At 46.2% G+C, this 19,410-nt stretch overlaps 1 protein-coding gene across 1 annotated transcript in view; it reads left to right on the forward strand.

Moving 5' to 3' along the window:
* Positions 1–12,314: 12,314 nt before the first annotated feature.
* Positions 12,315–19,410, forward strand: part of LOC140430428 (cysteine-rich secretory protein LCCL domain-containing 2-like) — a 69,277-nt gene continuing 62,181 nt past the window's right edge. The window contains exons 1-3 of the mRNA XM_072517899.1: positions 12,315–12,788; positions 13,269–13,555; positions 14,764–14,882. Of these exons, the coding sequence (XP_072374000.1) occupies positions 13,331–13,555; positions 14,764–14,882 (344 nt within the window). The 5' untranslated portion in view covers positions 12,315–12,788; positions 13,269–13,330. The remainder of the gene's footprint in view (positions 12,789–13,268; positions 13,556–14,763; positions 14,883–19,410) is intronic.

Consider the following 19,410-nt stretch of genomic DNA (forward strand, 5'->3'; position numbering starts at 1 on the left):
TATGCGTTAGACGACGATAGAAGGACACAGATCCTGAATGCGTTGAATAGAACATTTCAAAGGCCCATAAATCTTTCTGTTATCTTAGACCTAAAACCTAAGAAGACTGAAGAGCCAGAGGAATTTCTGGAGCGTTTTAATGAAATCTACTGTGGGCAGTCAGGCGACTTGCCACATCAAAATGGTCAGAATTCCCCTCAATATTGTGCTATGTTAATGCATTGCCTACCACCTTCTGTGGTTACTGCTGTGAAATGTAATAACATGAATTGGACAGAGAACGACCCTTCCCAGATGGCAAGGGCAGTCAGATTTTATTGGAAGGAGGGTGTAGGCCAGGAAGGAGGCTCAGTTACAAAGGTTAAGACTGAGTATGTAATGAAAAAGGATGATCTGCGACCCCAACAAGCGGCAGAAATGGTAGTTTACCAGCAGGAGCCCCAATATTGTGACTTTGGGTAGGTGGATCAGCGAGGGGAGGATATCAAACCCACCCAAAGGGACCCTCAGCTCCTTTTTATGGCCCACCGAACGAATCAACAGCTCTACAACCGCAGCCCCCTCTGAGGGGCCATTGGTCTACTGGAAGAAGAGGACGGGGCAGATATAGAGGGAGCAATGCATGTTTTAATTGCGGCCGTGCAGATCACTGGCAACAGGAATGCCCCTTTAAAAGACAGGCAGCAGAAGGAGAGGGTACCCACCAAGGGGAGGACAGACGAGATACACTGACTTCTCCCAGGAAAACCCTTTCCCAACACAGGATTGACTAGCTAATTTAGCCATAAGGACTCTCCAATCGGACAGGGAACCTATTATCTCTCTGCAGATAGGAGATCACCATCACTCATTTGTAATCGACACCGGGGCAGCCATGTCTTCTGTGCAATCAGCACTTAAATTACTATTATCCGACCACACGCAGCAATTTTCAGGGTTCCAAGGACAGGTGTGTGAGTATCCTATTTCTGAACCTGTGACAGTCACTTACGAGAATAAGTCTGCAGAGCATCAGTTTGTAGTGACTACTGGATTGGACTGTAACTTGTTGGCCCGAGATTTACTGTGTATCTTCCAGCTACAGCTAGAAGGCGGAGATGAGGGGGTAACGGTTACATCATGGAGGATGAGACAACAGTGCTATATTTCTATCACTCCCAGTGGTGGACGTTAGACGTTGAACAGTCACTGCATCACGTTACCCTGGCCTATGACAGAACTGGACGAAACAGGGAGTTGGAGGACAAATACCGGCCATTACCTGAGACCGAATGGCCAGTCAAGGTTACAGCCACAGTCACGGGAAAAGAAGGTACAGACGATTTTGTTACAATATCACCACATTTATGGCCACAGTCAGCTTCGGTAAGCCCTCATATTACACGTCAGGTCCATGACCAGTACCATGCCAGAGATATGGGGCGAATGGTCAGGAGGGCAGTGGATCATTCGGATCCAACAGAGTACGCACTTCAAGTCATGCCGGACGGTACTACCATAAAATATTTTGAGGTCCCTGAAACGATTAACACTCGACTGCAGCATCACAGGGGACATGATGTGTTGGAATATGTCAATCCACAGGTCTGGGCGGAATACCCATCACAAGTGGGAAAGACAAATGTTACACCTATTAAGGTGATGATTAAGGATCATGTAAAGCTACCTTCCATTCGACAATACCCCCTGAAATCGCAAGCTGCTCCATCAATAGATAAATTAATTCAAGAGCTGTTGAAACAGGGTATTTTGGTCCCTTGCCAATCAGAATGTAACACCCCCATACTTGCTGTGCCTAAACCAGCCAAACCAGACCAGTACCGATTAGTACAGGATTTACGTTCAATCAATGCCATCGCATAGCCGTTACATGCTCTCACCCTCCAACAGGATATTATGGTGTATAGCTCCCACTCGGTAATCGCACTACTGAGGCAACTGCAGACTCAGCATCTTACCGTAGCTCGTCAGAATAGGTATGAGATATACCTTTTGAACAATCCACGTCTGACATTTAACCACTGTACCACTATCAATCCAGCCTGATTTCTTAGTGGTCCCCCTGTCCATGAAGACGCACCTGGCCACGACTGTTTAGCCTTGATTCAGGAAACTACCACAATAAGGGGCGATTTGAGTGACATTTCGTCAGAACAACCTGACATGATTATGTGTGGTCAAATATCCCACCGGGGTTTAGTTAATGACCTACTGCAGGCCCTCCTTATGCCCACACAGATTTCCGTTATTAAATGCGCTGCCCACACGAATGGTACAACCCCAGTTGACGTTGGTAATGAACGAGCAGATTGTGCAGCGCGAACAGCCGCGCAAATTCAGCAAGTAAGACTAAACGATCTACTATAAATATGTCTGCTTCTGACAAGTCAATGCCAACCATCCAAGACGTCATAAGGTTACAGGAGGACGCTCCTGAGAGTGATAAACAAATGTGGAAACGGTTAGGTTGTACATATGATTCTGTTTCCTCTTTATGGACCACGCCTGCACATCAGACTTGTATGTCTGATGTGCTGGCTTTATGGGTCATTGAATGTGTACACTTTGCAACTCATTGTGGGGCTCGAGGGACTAGTGATTTGTTGCTGGACACTTGGTGGCACCCTAAAATGCAGGGGTTGGCCCAAAGTATCAGTAATCGGTGTTTGATTTGTCAGCAATATAACACCGGAAAAGGTATCCCTTGTGGGATGGGGCAAACCCCGTTGCCCAGTGGTCCCTTTGAGACGCTCCAAATGGATTAGATTGAGTTGGAAAGGTGTCAATGTTATAAATATGTTTTGGTCATTGTGGATGTGTTCAGCAGATGGGTCGAGGCGTATCCGACTATCGATAATAAAGCTGCTACTGTGGTTAAAGTCTTGATGAGGGAAATCATTCCCCGGTACGGTATACCAGCTCGGTTAAGTTCTGATAATGGGCCTCATTTTATTGGACAAATTAACAAGGAGTTTTGCTCCCAGTTGGGCATACGCCAGCAGTTACACTGTGCTTACAGACCGCAGGCGGCCGGGTTGGTTGAGAGACACAATCAGACCCTCAAAACTAAATTGGCTAAATTAAGAGCAGACACGGGACTGACATGGCTTAAGTTGCTCCCCGTTGCCCTCTTCCAGCTGCGGGTTACACCTGCGGGACCGGCCCGGCTCTCTCCCGCCAAGATTCTTTATGGCAGGCCTCTTAGAACTCCCTGGAGCCTGCAGGTTCCCAGACGGGTTCAGTTTCATCAGATGACTGAAGAAATGACCACCTATGTTCTAGCCCTCACGCAAGTGCTCAAGGAACTCCATGGCCAGGTCCGCGCGGCTCACCAGCCATCGCCCCCAGTACCTAGCTCACTTTCAGTCCAGCCCGGTAGTTATGTCATGGTCAAAAATTGCACTAGGAAGGGGTCGGAGCCGCGATGGGACGGGCCCTTCCAAGTTCTCCTTACCACCCCCACAGCAGTTAAAGTGGAGGGGCGAAGTGCTTGGGTCCACCTACATCACTGTAAATTGAGTCCATCTCCACTACTGTAAAAGGTCGGATACTAACCTGCCTCCCTTCTCCAGTGCTATTTTACAGGTGTGGAGCATGATGGGGTGGCTACGCACCGTCTGTGTGATATTTGGCCTCACTTCGCTTGGCGTGTTATTGGCGATGGACATGGAAAAGGGGAATATTATGTATCTGTGTAGCCCCAACCAATCTACAAGGTTACATCACCTCTGCAAAGGTGATGTTCTTCGCTGCCCCCATATACGAGGACATGGTATCGACCTCGAGGGTTGTAATCTAGGGATTACTCCCTGTGCCACGTGCCAGTGAGGCTAGAAATAGGAAGATAGAGCAGATAAACACGTGGCTAAACAGCTGGTGTAGGAGGGAGGGTTTCCATTATCTGGACCACTGGGAGCTCTTCCGGGGCAGATGTGACCTGTATAAGAAGGACGGGTTGCATCTAAACCGGAGAGGCATAAATATCCTGGCCGCGAGGTTTGCTAGTGTCACACGGGAGGGTTTAAACTAGTATGGCAGGGGGGTGGGCACGGGAGCAATAGGTCAGAAGGTGAGAGCATTGAGGGAGAACTAGGGAATAGGGACAGTGTGGCTCTGAGGCAGAGCAGACGGGGAGAAGTTGCTGAACACAGCGGGTCTGGTGGCCTGAAGTGCATATGTTTTAATGCAAGGAGCATTACGGGTAAGGCAGATGAACTTAGAGCTTGGATTAGTACTTGGAACTATGATGTTGTTGCCATTACAGAGACCTGGTTGAGGGAAGGGCAGGATTGGCAGCTAAACGTTCCAGGATTTAGATGTTTCAGGCGGGATAGAGGGGGATGTAAAAGGGGAGGTGGAGTTGCGCTACTTGTTCGGGAGAATATCACAGCTGTACTGCGAGAGGACACCTCAGAGGGCAGTGAGGCTATATGGGTAGAGATCAGGAATAAGAAGGGTGCAGTCACAATGTTGGGGGTATACTACAGGCCTCCCAACAGCCAGCGGGAGATAGAGGAGCAGATAGGTAGACAGATTTTGGAAAAGAGTAAAAACAACAGGGTTGTGGTGATGGGAGACTTCAACTTCCCCAATATTGACTGGGACTCACTTCGTGCCAGGGGCTTAGACGGGGCGGAGTTTGTAAGGAGCATCCAGGAGGGCTTCTTAAAACAATATGTAGACAGTCCAACTAGGGAAGGGGCGGTACTGGACCTGGTATTGGGGAATGAGCCCGGCCAGGTGGTAGATGTTTCAGTAGGGGAGCATTTCGGTAACAGTGACTACAATTCAGTAAGTTTTAAAGTACTGGTGGACAAGGATAAGAGTGGTCCGAGGATGAATGTGCTAAATTGGGGGAAGGCTAATTATAACAATATTAGGCGCGAACTGAAGAACATAGATTGGGGGCGGATCTTTGAGGGCAAATCAACATCTGATATGTGGGAGGCATTCAAGTGGCAGTTGAAAGGAATACAGGACCGGTATGTTCCTGTGAGGAAGAAAGATAAATACGGCAATTTTCGGGAACCTTGGATGACGAGTGATATTGTAGGCCTCGTCAAAAAGAAAAAGGAGGCATTTGTCAGGGCTAAAAGGCTGGGAACAGACGAAGCCTGCGTGGAATATAAGGAAAGTAGGAAGGAACTTAAGCAAGGAGTCAGGAGGGCTAGAAGGGGTCACGAAAAGTCATTGGCAAATAGGATTAAGGAAAATCCCAAGGCTTTTTACACGTACATAAAAAGCAAGAGGGTAGCCAGGGAAAGGGTTGGCCCACTGAAGGATAGGCAAGGGAATCTATGTGTGGAGCCAGAGAAAATGGGCGAGGTACTAAATGAATACTTTGCATCAGTATTCACCAAAGAGAAGGAATTGGTAGATGTTGAGTCTGGAGAAGGGGGTGTAGATAGCCTGGGTCACATTGTGATCCAAAAAGACGAGGTGTTGGGTGTCTTAAAAAATATTAAGGTAGATAAGTCCCCAGGGCCTGATGGGATCTACCCCAGAATACTGTAGGAGGCTGGAGAGGAAATTGCTGAGGCCTTGACAGAAATCTTTGGATCCTCGCTGTCTTCAGGGGATGTCCCGGAGGATTGGAGAATAGCCAATGTTGTTCCTCTGTTTAAGAAGGGTAGCAAGGACAATCCCGGGAACTACAGGCCGGTGAGCCTTACTTCAGTGGTAGGGAAATTACTGGAGAGAATTCTTCGAGACAGGATCTACTCCCATTTGGAAGCAAATGGACGTATTAGTGAGAGGCAGCACGGTTTTGTGAAGGGGAGGTCGTGTCTCACTAACTTGATAGAGTTTTTCGAGGAGGTCACTAAGATGATTGATGCAGGTAGGGCAGTAGATGTTGTCTATATGGACTTCAGTAAGGCCTTTGACAAGGTCCCTCATGGTAGACTAGTACAATAGGTGAAGTCACACGGGATCAGGGGTGAGCTTAAAGGTGGATACAGAACTGGCTAGGCCATAGAAGGCAGAGAGTAGCAATGGAGGGATGCTTTTCAGTGGTGTTCCACAGGGATCAGTGCTGGGACCTTTGCTCTTTGTAGTATATATAAATGATTTGGAGGAAAATGTAACTGGTCTGATTAGTAAGTTTGCAGACGACACAAAGGTTGGTGGAATTGCGGATAGCGATGAGGACTGTCGGAGGATACAGCAGGATTTAGATTGTCTGGAGACTTGGGCGGAGAGATGGCAGATGGAGTTTAATCCGGACAAATGTGAGGTAATGCATTTTGGAAGGTCTAATGCAGGTAGGGAATATACAGTGAATGGTAGAACCCTCAAGAGTATTGAAAGTCAAAGAGATCTAGGAGTACAGGTCCACAGGTCATTGAGAGGGGCAACACAGGTGGAGAAGGTAGTCAAGAAGGCATACGGCATGCTTGCCTTCATTGGCCGGGGCATTGAGTATAAGAATTGGCAAGTCATGTTGCAGCTGTATAGAACCTTAGTTAGGCCACACTTGGAGTATAGTGTTCAATTCTGGTCGCCACACTACCAGAAGGATGTGGAGGCTTTAGAGAGGGTGCAGAAGAGATTTACCAGAATGTTGCCTGGTATGGAGGGCATAAGCTATGAGGAGCGATTGAATAAACTCGGTTTGTTCTCACTGGAATGAAGGAGGTTGAGGGGAGACCTGATAGAGGTATATAAAATTATGAGGGGCATAGACAGAGTGGATAGTCAGAGGCTTTTCCCCAGGGTAGAGGGGTCAATTACTAGGGGGCATAGGTTGAAGGTGAGAGGGGCAAGGTTTAGAGTAGATGTACGAGGCAAGTTTTTTACGCAGAGGGTAGTGGGTGCTGGAACTCGCTACCGGAGGATGTAGTGGAAGCAGGGACGATAGGGACATTTAAGGGGCATCTTGACAAATATATGAATAGGATGGGAATAGAAGGATACGGACCCAGGAAGTGTAGAAGATTGTAGTTTAGTCGGGCAGCATGGTCGGCTCGGGCTTGGAGGGCCGAAGCGCCTGTTCCTGTGCTGTACATTTCTTTGTTCTTTGTTCTTTGTTGACTCATGGAAGGTCATCAAAGTTAAGGAAAATGCAGGAGTCATGAAGCAGTTGCACCGGTCCCGGCGATGGGAAGGGAACATTATATGGACATTGCCTTGTTTTTGGAATACATGTAAATTTGATTTTGGATGTGTTAAGAGTGGTACAATAAAGGTAAAATCAGTCTGTCAGAAGAGCGTAGGAAGAGGCTATGAGAAAGTGAAAGGGACTAGAGAGGATAGGGCGTATGAGAAGGGAAGTACAGCTAGAACGTAGGTTACCGGGAGATACACTGAAGTTAGTTAAAGGCCAAACTAAGGAAAACCCGAGTAGTAAACCTTGGGAGCCCTCGGGGCAATAACCAAGGAGTTGTCTCAGCTACGGTTGTTTGCAATGCAGAACCGGTATGCTCTTGACTATCTTCTGGCCCGTGAGGGTGGGGTATGCGCCATAGTGCAGGGCAAGTGTATCATGGGAGTTTAGGACTTGACCGCTAACATCACTAAATTTATGGATCGCATACGGGATCACTTAGACGGGATGCAGGATCTTGGCTCTTGGGGTAACTGGGGATTTGGAGGTTGGAAGGACTGGTTGATAAATATGGTCATGTATTTAGTGGTGGCTATCGGCTGCATCTTTGTGGGCCCAGCCATCCTTAAATGTGTGATGGGTAGAATGCGGGGTGCACTGGAACAGATCAACGCCCCTAAAATCTTAGCTGTCAAAATTCATTAGGGTGCAGCAGATGAAGGGGGGCTACGCCAGGAATTGGAAATGCAGTGACAGATCTTTTTAGATGAGGAACCGTAGCTATGGATTGGATAGTTCGGTTATCATGGAATGATAAAAGGAGGGAATGACGAATGTGATATAAAATAGTTACTTTAGAGATATTAGTTAATGTAGTGTAGAAATAAGCCACTTTGATTATGGCAAGTAGAGACAAAGGATTTTAGACCGCATGGAAAAAAGCAGGAAGAGGTGTGTCTATGAGAGTGATGCTGAATTGATAGGGGCCGGAGAAAGGGATTGGAAGTGAGCCAATTAGAATAGATCAAACAAGTCAGGAGGGACATAGGATGACCTATGGGTGTCGAGTATGTGAAACTTGATGCCATTTGAATGTATGAGTACTGATCTCTTTGTCTGGGACATTCACTTAGTCCCGGGGCTGCAGAGAGCAACATGTTATCTGTATCACTGTGGACTAGGTAGCTTGCAAGCTGAATAAAATAACTATTGTTATACTTGCAAATCCATCTCGACTTTTATTGAGGCCAGACTGACGGATAAAGAGATTTGGGATTCAACACGGATAGGCACGATTTATTTTGTCACTGAACCTTAACATAATTTATAAAAACAGCCACATTCAAAAGATAAATGTCAAACATTTTAACAGTTTATGAAACTTTTAAAGATCTATACTTTAAGATTCATGATTATTCAATAATGGTACCTCCATAGACAGATTTATAAGTTGTTGATTTCTCAACTCTTTCAACTGTCTCAAAGACCAATTGCAATTTTTCCTAGCTTTATTTTGGAAATTTAGATTTGTAAAATTAAGCGATAAATGGTACAAAACTGGAAGTAGTTGTCAAAAAATGTATTTCAATAAATCTATGTTAACAAGGATCACAGAATGTGGCCAGTGTTAAATAGATTACTACCCTATTTATGAGCGATGTTAAAATGAAGATAGCTTTAACTAGATTCATTACCACAACCTAGTGAAAGGTAAATATTGGGGAATATAGCTATTTACAGTACAGATTTGAATAAATAGCCCTGTAACCAATATACAATGCACATAAAATTGTTAATTATTATTATATAAAATAATAAATAAACAAATAGCCTTTAATATTGTCACAAGTAGGCTTACATTAACTCTGCAATAAAGTTACTGTGAAAATCCCCTAATTGACACACTCCAACGCCTGTTCGGGTACACGGAGGGAAAATTCAGAATGTCCAATTCATTTTACAAGCATGCCTTTCGGGACTTGTGGGAGGAAACCGGAGCACCCGGAGGAAACCCACGCAGACCCGGGGAGAACGTGCAGACGCCGCACAGACAGTGACCCAAGCGGGAATCAAACCTGGGACCCTGGCACTGTGAAGCAACAGTGCTAACTACTGTGCTACCGTGCCACCCTTAGGAAGGGGAGTTGAATGTAAGGGGAATTGAGTGAGACTATCATTGACAGCAGGGCAGCCAATTAGCTCAGACAATGTTTGTGGCCGGTTTTGAACCAGGGACATAACAAGCAGACATAATAACCACTACACTACAGAAACAGGGCACAGCCAATTTCTCCGGGATTCATAGAATCGTACAGCACAGCCTGAGGCAATTATACCCACCTCGTTTGTGCCGATTGTTTGAAGCAAGTATACAATTCGTCCAACTCTCCTGCTCTCTCTACTCCCCATAGCTCCATGTTACAACGTTAGCGAGAAAATATATATATATTAATAAAAAGATGTTTGAGGTTAAAAGCAGCACATGGGGAGTGGAAAACCAGCAGGCAAAGGGTTAAATTGTTGGATCAGCCAGAAACCTTAAGAAAATCTGCGCTCAGGATAATTTAATCATCTTACAGGACATTATTTTTTTTTCTTCTTTTAAAAAAAATTTAGAGTACCCAATTCATTTTTTCCAATTAAGGGGCAATTTAGCGTGGCCAATCCACCTACCTTGCACATCTTTGGGTTGTGTGGGCGAAACCCACACAAACACGGGGAGAATGTGCAAACTCCACACTGACAGTGACCCAGAATCGGGATCGAACCTGGGACCTCGGCGCCGTGAGGCAGCAGGGCTAACCCACTGCGCCACCGTGCTGCCCTTTACAGGGCATTATAATAATAATTGGGAACCCACGTCACAGGAGTATGGCCCCAGCTTGTCTGCAGGAGATTCATTGTTGTACCCAGAGCAGGGAATATAAACCCATTAATGCCTCATCAAGGACTAACAGCATTATTTTAGGTTAAGAGGAACATTCTGAACATGATCTGGTAACTTGCAAAAACCCCACTGTATGAGTAAATCGGCTTCCAATTAAGGGGCTCAGGAAACATCTCTACTGATACCTCCTGATCAGACTGTATTATATGAAATTGATCGATGACGTCAATGCTTATCTGTAACTGTGAACGAACTTAAAATATATATGCATGATACCCCTGTAAAAATCAGAACAGAATTGTGCTAGCTGAAGACAGCAACATCTCCTAGTTCTCCTCTTGTGCACACAGCCATTTTTCGAATAAACAAAAGTTTTACCCACACCACGTGGTCGCAATCGGACTGAGCATTTCTCCCCTCCAACACTACCTAAATATTATTTTGTATCACATGTGAGTATGTTATTTTCCTCTTGCAATACAATTCCTGGCAGAGTTATAACCCTATTGCAACAATCTGTATTCCTTTGATTGACAACTAATTCCCTCTCAGCCAAGTAACCAGGAGACCAAATCAGCCCTTTAACATGAATCTGCATTTGGTTTGCTGGCGTATGAGTTTGTCAGCCACAGAATCTCTATCGTGCAGAAGGAGGCCATTCAGCCCATTGAGTCTGCACTGACCCTCCGAAAGAGCACCCTATTCCCCCGCCCTATCCCTGCAACCTCTTAACCTAACCTATGCATGTCTGGACACTAAGGGGCAATTTAGCAGGACCAATTCACCTAGCCTGCAAACCTTTAGACTGTGGGAGGAAACCGGAGCACCCGGAGGAAACCCACGCAGACACGGGGAGAATGTGAAAACTCCATACAGGCAGTCACCCAAGGCTGGAATTGAACCCGGGCCCCTGGCGCTGTGAGGCAGCAGTGCTATCCATTGTGCCACCGTGCCGCCCCATATCACCAGAAAACTTTTGGTTTCTTTTAGAAAGGTACATGTTTAAAAAGAAAACTGGCTGTTAGGTATTGTACTGGGAGCTCACTTCTCTGAGCTACGGGTGCAGAGAAGGCGAATTCGACCCGCCACCGCTAGAGGGCAGCTTCGGTAGAAACTGACTCCAAGCAACGGGAGCCAAGCATTCAAGGCTACTGCCCCAGCAAAACCCAAACCCACTCCTCACCATCACGGTCAAGCAAGTGACCCGTCCAATTTGTGACCCCCCCCCCCCCCCCCTCCAAAAAAACCCACTCAAAACCTAATTTTAAACTAAGCTTCAAACTGTTCACCAAACATCAGGACGTTAACGTTTCACCCAACATAGTTCCTGAATGTCAGAATCCCAACTCGCTTCCCTCAGACATCAATACTTTAATCATCCCTGCACTGCGCACTTTGGTTAAATGCAGGACGGCGGGGGGTGGAATTCTAAAGTGGTGTCTCATTGAGTTGGACATGTGAAAGTGTGAAAGAACAATGGGGCGGCGATGATACATTTTAAGTGAATTCTAAAAGGTCCACCCGCAGCAACATTTCCACCTCGCCTGTTGTTGCAAAGTGCATAATGAACGTCCAAATATCATCTTGGGACGTGGGGGTGACTCTATGTGGCCCCTACCAGCACCGACTAGTCTACCCCCCCCCCCCCCGAAGTGCCCTTCACGTTGATGTATTTGATGTGTATCCCTGTATTTGGGGGAAGGGGGCGTTTAAAACAATTCCCTTAAACTATTGCCTTCAACTTAAGGGCGAGTGAAGATGTGTATTGATTATTGATGCACACTCCAATCAGTCACAATCCAACACAGAAAATGCTGGAAAGTATCAGTGGGTCTGTGTGGAGAGAGAGAAACAAGGGTCATTGTTTCCAGGACAACATGATTCCCAAACCCCTGTTTTCACCCCCCCCCCTCCAGTGTGCTACCGGACCTCCCGCTGAGCCCTCCCGGCCCTGTTGCTCGATATCCCGGTTGTTATCCCCCTGTCTCCCCCCCCCCCCCCCCCCCCCGGCTACAGAGTTGAAAGCCCCTCCGGATAAGGCGCCTCTTTTCTCTTTGGGTCGCGGAGGAGTGGACTTTGGGACAGTGCTGGATGTCAGGGGAAGGGATTCCTTGGGAGAGGGTTTGTGGGGGGCGGGTGGGGTGACACTGCTTACTTCAGCAAACCCCTCTTTCACACACATCAGCTCAGTGGGATTGAAACACAGACACAGAAAATGCTGGACAATCCCAGCAGATCTGACAGCATGTGTGTGTGTGTGTGTGGTGGGGGGTGGTGGGGGAGAGAAAGACTGCAAGAGTTAAATTTTGGAGTCCGGATGACTGTGGAAGCTCAGATAGATTGAAGTGGAGAGAGAGAAAGAGAGAGAGAGACGTAGAACTGTCCCATTGCCTGACCTGGAGAGTGTAAAAGTTGTGCAAACGTGTAGCAGCAGAACACACACACACAACACAAGCCTCAGGTGAAGATGCTGTGGTGTGTGTGTTAGGAGACTCTCTCTGCATCAGGATGCAGTAACTTGTCATTTCTCTCTCTCTGTCTGCAGCGTCACAGCCCAGTCCGCAGCCAACAACATCATTTCACAGGATGTGACCAGCCTGCCTTTTACCCCCCTCCCGCTCTCCGGCACAGATATATATAGAAATTCACCAATCGATTCGTGCAGAGACGCAGTGAGCCGCCATCGGAACCCAGAGACAGAGCTGTAGCCCCGCCGGGAAATCGACCTGCAACGAGCCGCGGCCCCTTTGAAATCGCCTCCTCTGAGCTGCGGAGATTCCTGAGCGAAGGCGAGCAGCTGGGGGCAGCATCCAGGGGCAACCTTTCCCCTCATCATTCCCACACTAGGGGTGCAAAGTGAGTAAAGGGGGAGGAGGGGGGGGGGGAGTGAATGTGAAAACTTTCTCGGAGGCAGAAGTTTCTGACTGCCTTGGGCTCAATAGTCACCCCCTCTCCCCCCACCTTCCACCCCACCATCCCCACCTTCCACATCCAAAAAGGGAGCCGGGCAAACACAACCGGTGGGAAGCATTCGGAGCGACATGAGAAAAGACAGATGAATAAAGTGAGCTTTAATCCTTCATCATCAGGTCGAAGCATCCAATAAGGAGAAGCTTCCCAGTCTGTGTTGTGCTGTGCTAAACCACTTCACTTATTTGCTCCATCTGAATGTGCACCATGAACCTTCCAGCTGGTAAGGCCAGGCTGATTTCACTCCATTTCAACATCACTCCTGACCAATGGGGTTCTTTATACCACAGCTGGTACCCAATGTAAACACAAGGTCCAGTTATTTTATCAATAGGTGATTCTGACCTCTTTTTATCTTCCTCCCAGGTTGCTGCCATTGGCTGTTTGGTGCGGTGGTTTGATTTCGTTTGGCTGACCATTTCTCAGACATGGGTCCTACCCTCTCCTGGTTCCTGCTCGCCTTGGGATTGGCCTTGGTACAAGAATCCAGCTGCAGGGCCTTGCTCAACGCCTCGCGTTTCGACTCAGTGCTGGATCATTTCCTCTCCAGGAGCAAGAGGGCCATCCCCCAGATCGACAAAGACGAGGTTTTGCAACTTCACAACCACCTGAGGGGAGAGGTCTACCCGTCATCCTCAAACATGGAATACATGGTGAGTAGGTGCCACAGGGCTCCCCATCCCAGCATACTCTGCTGGCACTCGTGTCAGTATCCCAGACATGGAGAGCAGGAAACAATGCATCTATCTGCTGTGAGCAAATGGGAAGTTTTGCTCTTGTTTTAGATTATTTTGCCCTTTTTTGGGCGAGCCGCAATTTAAAAACAAATCAGGCTTCCTTGAAGGTGCGGAATGCTCTGTGTGAATGAGACAGTCACCTAGAGCAGATAGATGTTATTGTACACTGTGCGATTGCTGCATTGCAATTGCTATTTCGATCATTCCAGAAAAAGCAAGGCGGTGCCTCGTGCACTCCTACCTGGGATTCCCAGTGCACTGTCCTGTGGGACAGTCCATCCATTGCTGGACCAGGCCTGGGCTGCACTGCCCCACTTGCCCTATCCTTGAAGCTCCCCGTATTGGGGGGGGGGGGGGGGGGGGGGGGGGGCGGTGCTTGACTTCCTCCTTTCCAGATATATGGATGGAAGCATTACTTTACTTGTGTTTGGTTTGCCAGAATGGTGGTGATGCAAACCCAAGTAGGATGAACATAGGGAAAGTGTGAAGAAACCATTATTTATTGGCTTCTGCAAGACAAATCCATGAAATCCCCCTTTATAGCACCTTTTCAGTGTTTGCCCGTGGTTTCTGTTTTTTTCGAGACTTATTTTCCCAATGTGACTCTTTCTAGTAGACTGTGGGCGCCGTTAAAGCAAGATTATAATTCACATGAAGATGTTGGAGCAGGCAATGAATAAAAGTGCAGGGAAGAGTATTTAAGTAATGCATTATATTCAGTACTGTCAATCGAGAAAACTAGACATTTTAATATTAAATATTCGGCTATTACAGCCAACCTCTCTTATTTAACCTTTCCCCGACCAGCAAACGTATTCCTCAAATTCTTATAACTGGAGTTTAAGGTAATTTAGATGCAGAACTAAATGAATATAAAGAGGAATCTAAATGAGTAACTTCATCATCTGTGTTTTCATCTTTCAATTCAGATGCTTCTCAGCCATTATTACTGCACTGAACTGAAATGGTATGTGGGAATGAATGAACAGTAAATGGAGGGGTCTATAATAAAACTTAATGATGGGACTATTATAAGAAATGTTTTAATTCTAGTTGCTGCTCCTGCCTCAGAATGAATTGTTATTTGCATGCCATTATTGAATGTCTGGTGTGTTGTTTTGTAGGAGTGGGATAATGAATTGGAACGGTCGGCCGAAAGCTGGGCCCAGCAATGCGTTTGGGATCATGGACCTTCCCAACTGCTCAAGTCAATAGGTCAGAACTTGGCAGTGCACTGGGGAAGGTAAGAATCTTGCACAGGCACACTGTCACAGCTACAACTCGGTTTGCATGGATCAATTTGAAACAAGTACAGGATCTTATCATAGAGGATCCGATCATTTGGATGCACTACTCTGTGAGTCTAACACTATGGTGTACCTTGTGCGTCAGTCAGGGGAGGCAGTGGTGTGGTGGTATTGTCACTGGACTAGTAATCCAGGGACCCAGGGTAGAGCTCAAATCCCACCACAACAGTTGGTGGAATTTGAATTCAATAAAAAAATCTGGAATTAAAAGTCTAATGGCCACCAGTTGATTGTCATAAAAACCCATCTGATTCACCAATGTCGTTTAGGGAAGGAACTCTGCCATCCTTACCTGGTCTGGCCTACATGTGACTCCAGACCCACAGTAATGTGGTTGACTCTTAAGTGCCCTCAGGGATGGGTAATAAATGCTGGCACAGCCAACGGCTCACACATCCCATGAATAAGAAAAGAAAAATTACATTGCACTCTCCACCTCACCCGTAATTGCCTAGGGGGAAGCAAAAAAACAGATGAAAACTCAGGTTAAATTTGGGGGAACTAAACGCTGAGAAATTCACCTCTGGTCTCCTTTAAGTGATCCATCCATCCATCCATGTTATGATCCAATGGTCGATTTATATTATATTAAAAATGCTCTGACATTATACCGTTCGTGCCATCAAATAATGTTGTCAACTTTTTCCACAATGCATTTTTGCATCTGCATTCATAATGAAAATGACCAAAGTAATCTTGAATTCTGTAATTAACCCCGTCCACCAGTGGTGGCACTGTTTCGCCTTAGTGTTAAATCTCCCCCAGTTCCTCATCCAGTAGTGCTGATGCTCCATGCAACTCCACCACCCTGCATCTCAAATTGCCATAATTCTTTGCCATTTAACTCTAAGACTTTTCAAAGTTCTTATACTGTCCATATTTTCTACAAAATATTACGCATTGTCACAATTTTGGGTGAACATTTTACCATGATATGCCCGCAGCCAATTAATTACCCTGCAACTACATCATCTGACCAGCTGGTGGCTTTGCCTCACAATTTATTCAAAACGGTTTCTGAATAATTTCCAAGTGAAAAATTGCCTGTCACGCTTTCCCAGCAATTACAAATTTTAAAGCTCAAATAAAGATTTAAAATTTTGAAATAACTGTATTTCACAGTAAAATTACATCTCACATTGTCTCTTTTGTGCTGTACAAGTTTTTAATTTGAAAACTTGAATCTCTTCCAAAAACTTAGGATTGGATTTGATATTTTTGCCCAGAGATTTGATTCTGTGCGCTGAATTTCAATTGTTGCAATCTAAGAATGCTCATTATACCCAAACTCCTAGAAAACGTCAGCACAGCATTGGCATTGATCACATGTTTTCATTCAGACCCAAGCACTATTGTCTTTTATTGAGGTAAAGTTTACATTGAATATTTCTTTTCAATATAATAATCTTTATTGGTGTCACAAGTAGGCTTACGTTAACACTCTTACGTTCACACTGCAATGAAGTTACTGTGAAAATCCCCTAGTCGCCACACTCCGGCGCCTGTTCGAGTACACAGAGGGAGAATTCAGAATGTCTAATTCACCTGACAAACACGTCTTTCGGGACTTCTGGGAGGAAACTGGAGCGCCTGGAGAAAATCCACACAGACGTGGGGAGAACACAGACAGTGACCCAAGCCGGGAATCGAACTTGGGACCCATCGCTGTGAAGCAACAGTGCTAACCACTGTGCCACCGTGCCGCCCTAAAGGGGCGGGTGGAGATGTGAGATAGCTCTATTGACAATGTACCTGCTTCTCACAAAGGAGGCCATGTGATGCAGTGGCAGTGTCTTTACCTGTGGGTGAGAAGCTCCTGATTCAAGTCTCACTTGATGGCTTTGGAAGGTATGTTCATAACATGGCCACAGGTTAGTTATCAGCCTGTTAATCCTTCCAATACCCCTCATGGCAGTTGGTAAGAGCAGGAGAGTTTCCTCGTCAGCCAGGCTGCAGAAGGAAACCGTGAACCAATGCAGTACTTTTTTAAGCCTAAACATGGACCAGTTGCCAATGCCCTCTGAGAGCATGGTACCTGAAGGAGGAGAAAACCTCAACAGGTGTATAAAGGTCAGATAGCAGGCACAATATGATATCTTTTCCATGCTGACATTTGTTCAGTCTTCAAAAAGAAAAATTACTAAGACCAAGTAATTATATCACCTGTATTTTTTGATGCAGTGGTAGCCTTCTGACCCTTGTGCTAGAAGCCCCATTTCAGAGCCTAATGACCACTGAAGATACATGGCCAAACGGGATGATTATCAGCCAGAAAATCCTTCCAATATACCTGATGGCAGGTGGTAAGAATAGACAAGTTTCTTGCTCAGCCATACTGCAGAAGGCAATGGAAAAGAACTGTAGTATGTTGCCAAGCAAAATGGTGGACCAATCCAGTGGAAGTCCATGGTTGCCAGTTCCCTCTTAGGGCATGGTACCTGGAAGAGGAGTACTTATAGACATTGGAAAAAAAACATAGTTGCAAATTGCTTACACTCATGAGACAGTGTTTGTAACTATTATTATCATTGGGTCAGAGAGAGACACAGATTGAGGCAAGTTGAATTTTCAAAACAAACAGCTATTCTGAAGAAAACAGGCAAGATGAGGAAAGAATCCTTTGACATCAGGCTCTCTGCCTGGGGATTGGAGTGGGGATCAACTGAATGGAGGGTTAATGATGAGGTGATTCACAGTGGTGCAAGAGGGATGGAAGCATACATGAGGCAGAATGGGAAGTTTAAAGGCAAAGAGGTGAGAGCATAATGGTTGGTAGGAAGGGGAAGAGATAGTGGAGGAGACACAATGGAAAAAGAAGGGGAGGGGCAAGCATGAATGATTGGAGAGGGCGATTTCATAGAATCATAGAAGTTTACAGCATGGAAACAGGCCCTTCGGCCCAACCAGTCCATGCCCCCCAGTTTTTACCATTAAGCTAGTCCCAGTTGCCCGCACTTGGCCCATAACCCTCTATACCCATCTTACCCATGTAACTATCTAAATGTTTTTTAAAAGACACAATTGTACCCGCCTCTACTACTACCTCTGGCAGCCCATTCCAGACACTCACTACCCTCTGAGTGAAGAAATTGCCCCTCTGGGCCCTTCTGAATCTCTCCCCTCTCACCTTAAACCTATGCCCTCTAGTTTTAGACTCCCCTACCTTTGGGAAAAGATGTTGACTATCTACCTTATCTATGCCCCTCATTATATTATAGACCTCTATAAGATCACCCCTACGCCTCCTACGCTCCAAGGAAAAAGTCCCAGTCTATCCAGCCTCTCCTTATAACTCAAACCATCAAGTCCCGGCAACATCCTAGTAAATCTTTTCTGCACTCTCTCCAGTTTAATAATATCCTTCCTATAATAGGGTGACCAGAACTGCACACAGTATTCCAAGTGTGGCCGTACCAATGTCTTGTACAACTTCAACAAGACGTCCCAACTCCTGTATTCAATGTTCTGACCAATGAAACCAAGCATGCCGAATGCCTTCTTCACCACCCTGTCCACCTGCGACTCCACCTTCAAGGAGCTATGAACCTGTACTCCTAGATCTCTTTGTTCTATAACTCCCCCCAACGCCATACCATTAACTGTGTAGGTCCTGGCCTGATTCGATCTGCCAAAATGCATCACCTCACATTTATCTAAATTAAACTCCATCTGCCATTCGTCGGCCCACTGGCCTAATTGATTAAGATCCCGTTGCAATCCTAGATAACCTTCTTCACTATCCACTGTGCCACCAATCTTGGTGTCATCTGCAAACTTACTAACCATGCCTCCTAAATTCTCATCCAAATCATTAATATAAATCACAAATAACAGTGGACCCAGCACCGATCCCTGAGGCACACCACTGGTCACAGGCCTCCAGTTTGAAAAACAACCCTCTACAACCACCCTCTGCCTTCTGTCGTCCAGCCAATTTTGAATCCAATTGGCAACCTCACCCTGGATCCCGTGAGCTTTAACCTTCTGCAACAACCTACCATGCGGTACCTTGTCAAAGGCTTTGCTAAAGTCCATGTAGACAACATCTACGGCACTGCCCTCATCTACCTTCTTGGTCACCCCCTCAAAAAACTCAATCAAATTTGTGAGACATGATTTTCCACGCACAAAGCCATGCTGACTGCCCCGAATCAGTCCTTGCCTCTCTAAATGCTTGTAGATCCTGTCTCTCAGAATACCTTCTAGCAACTTACCTACTACAGACGTTAGGCTCACCGGTCTGTAGTTCCCAGGCTTTTCCCTGCTGCCCTTCTTAAACAAGGGCACAACATTCGCCACTCTCCAATCTTCAGGCACCTCACCTGTGGCTGCCGATGATTCAAATATCTCTGTTAGGGGACCCGCAATTTCCTCCCTAGCCTCCCACAACACCCTGGGATACATTTCATCAGGTCCCGGGGATTTATCTACCTTGAAGCGCTTTAAGACTTCCAGCACCTCTTC

This window comes from Scyliorhinus torazame, chromosome 10, assembly GCF_047496885.1.
Source record: "Scyliorhinus torazame isolate Kashiwa2021f chromosome 10, sScyTor2.1, whole genome shotgun sequence".
Taxonomy (NCBI): domain Eukaryota; kingdom Metazoa; phylum Chordata; class Chondrichthyes; order Carcharhiniformes; family Scyliorhinidae; genus Scyliorhinus; species Scyliorhinus torazame.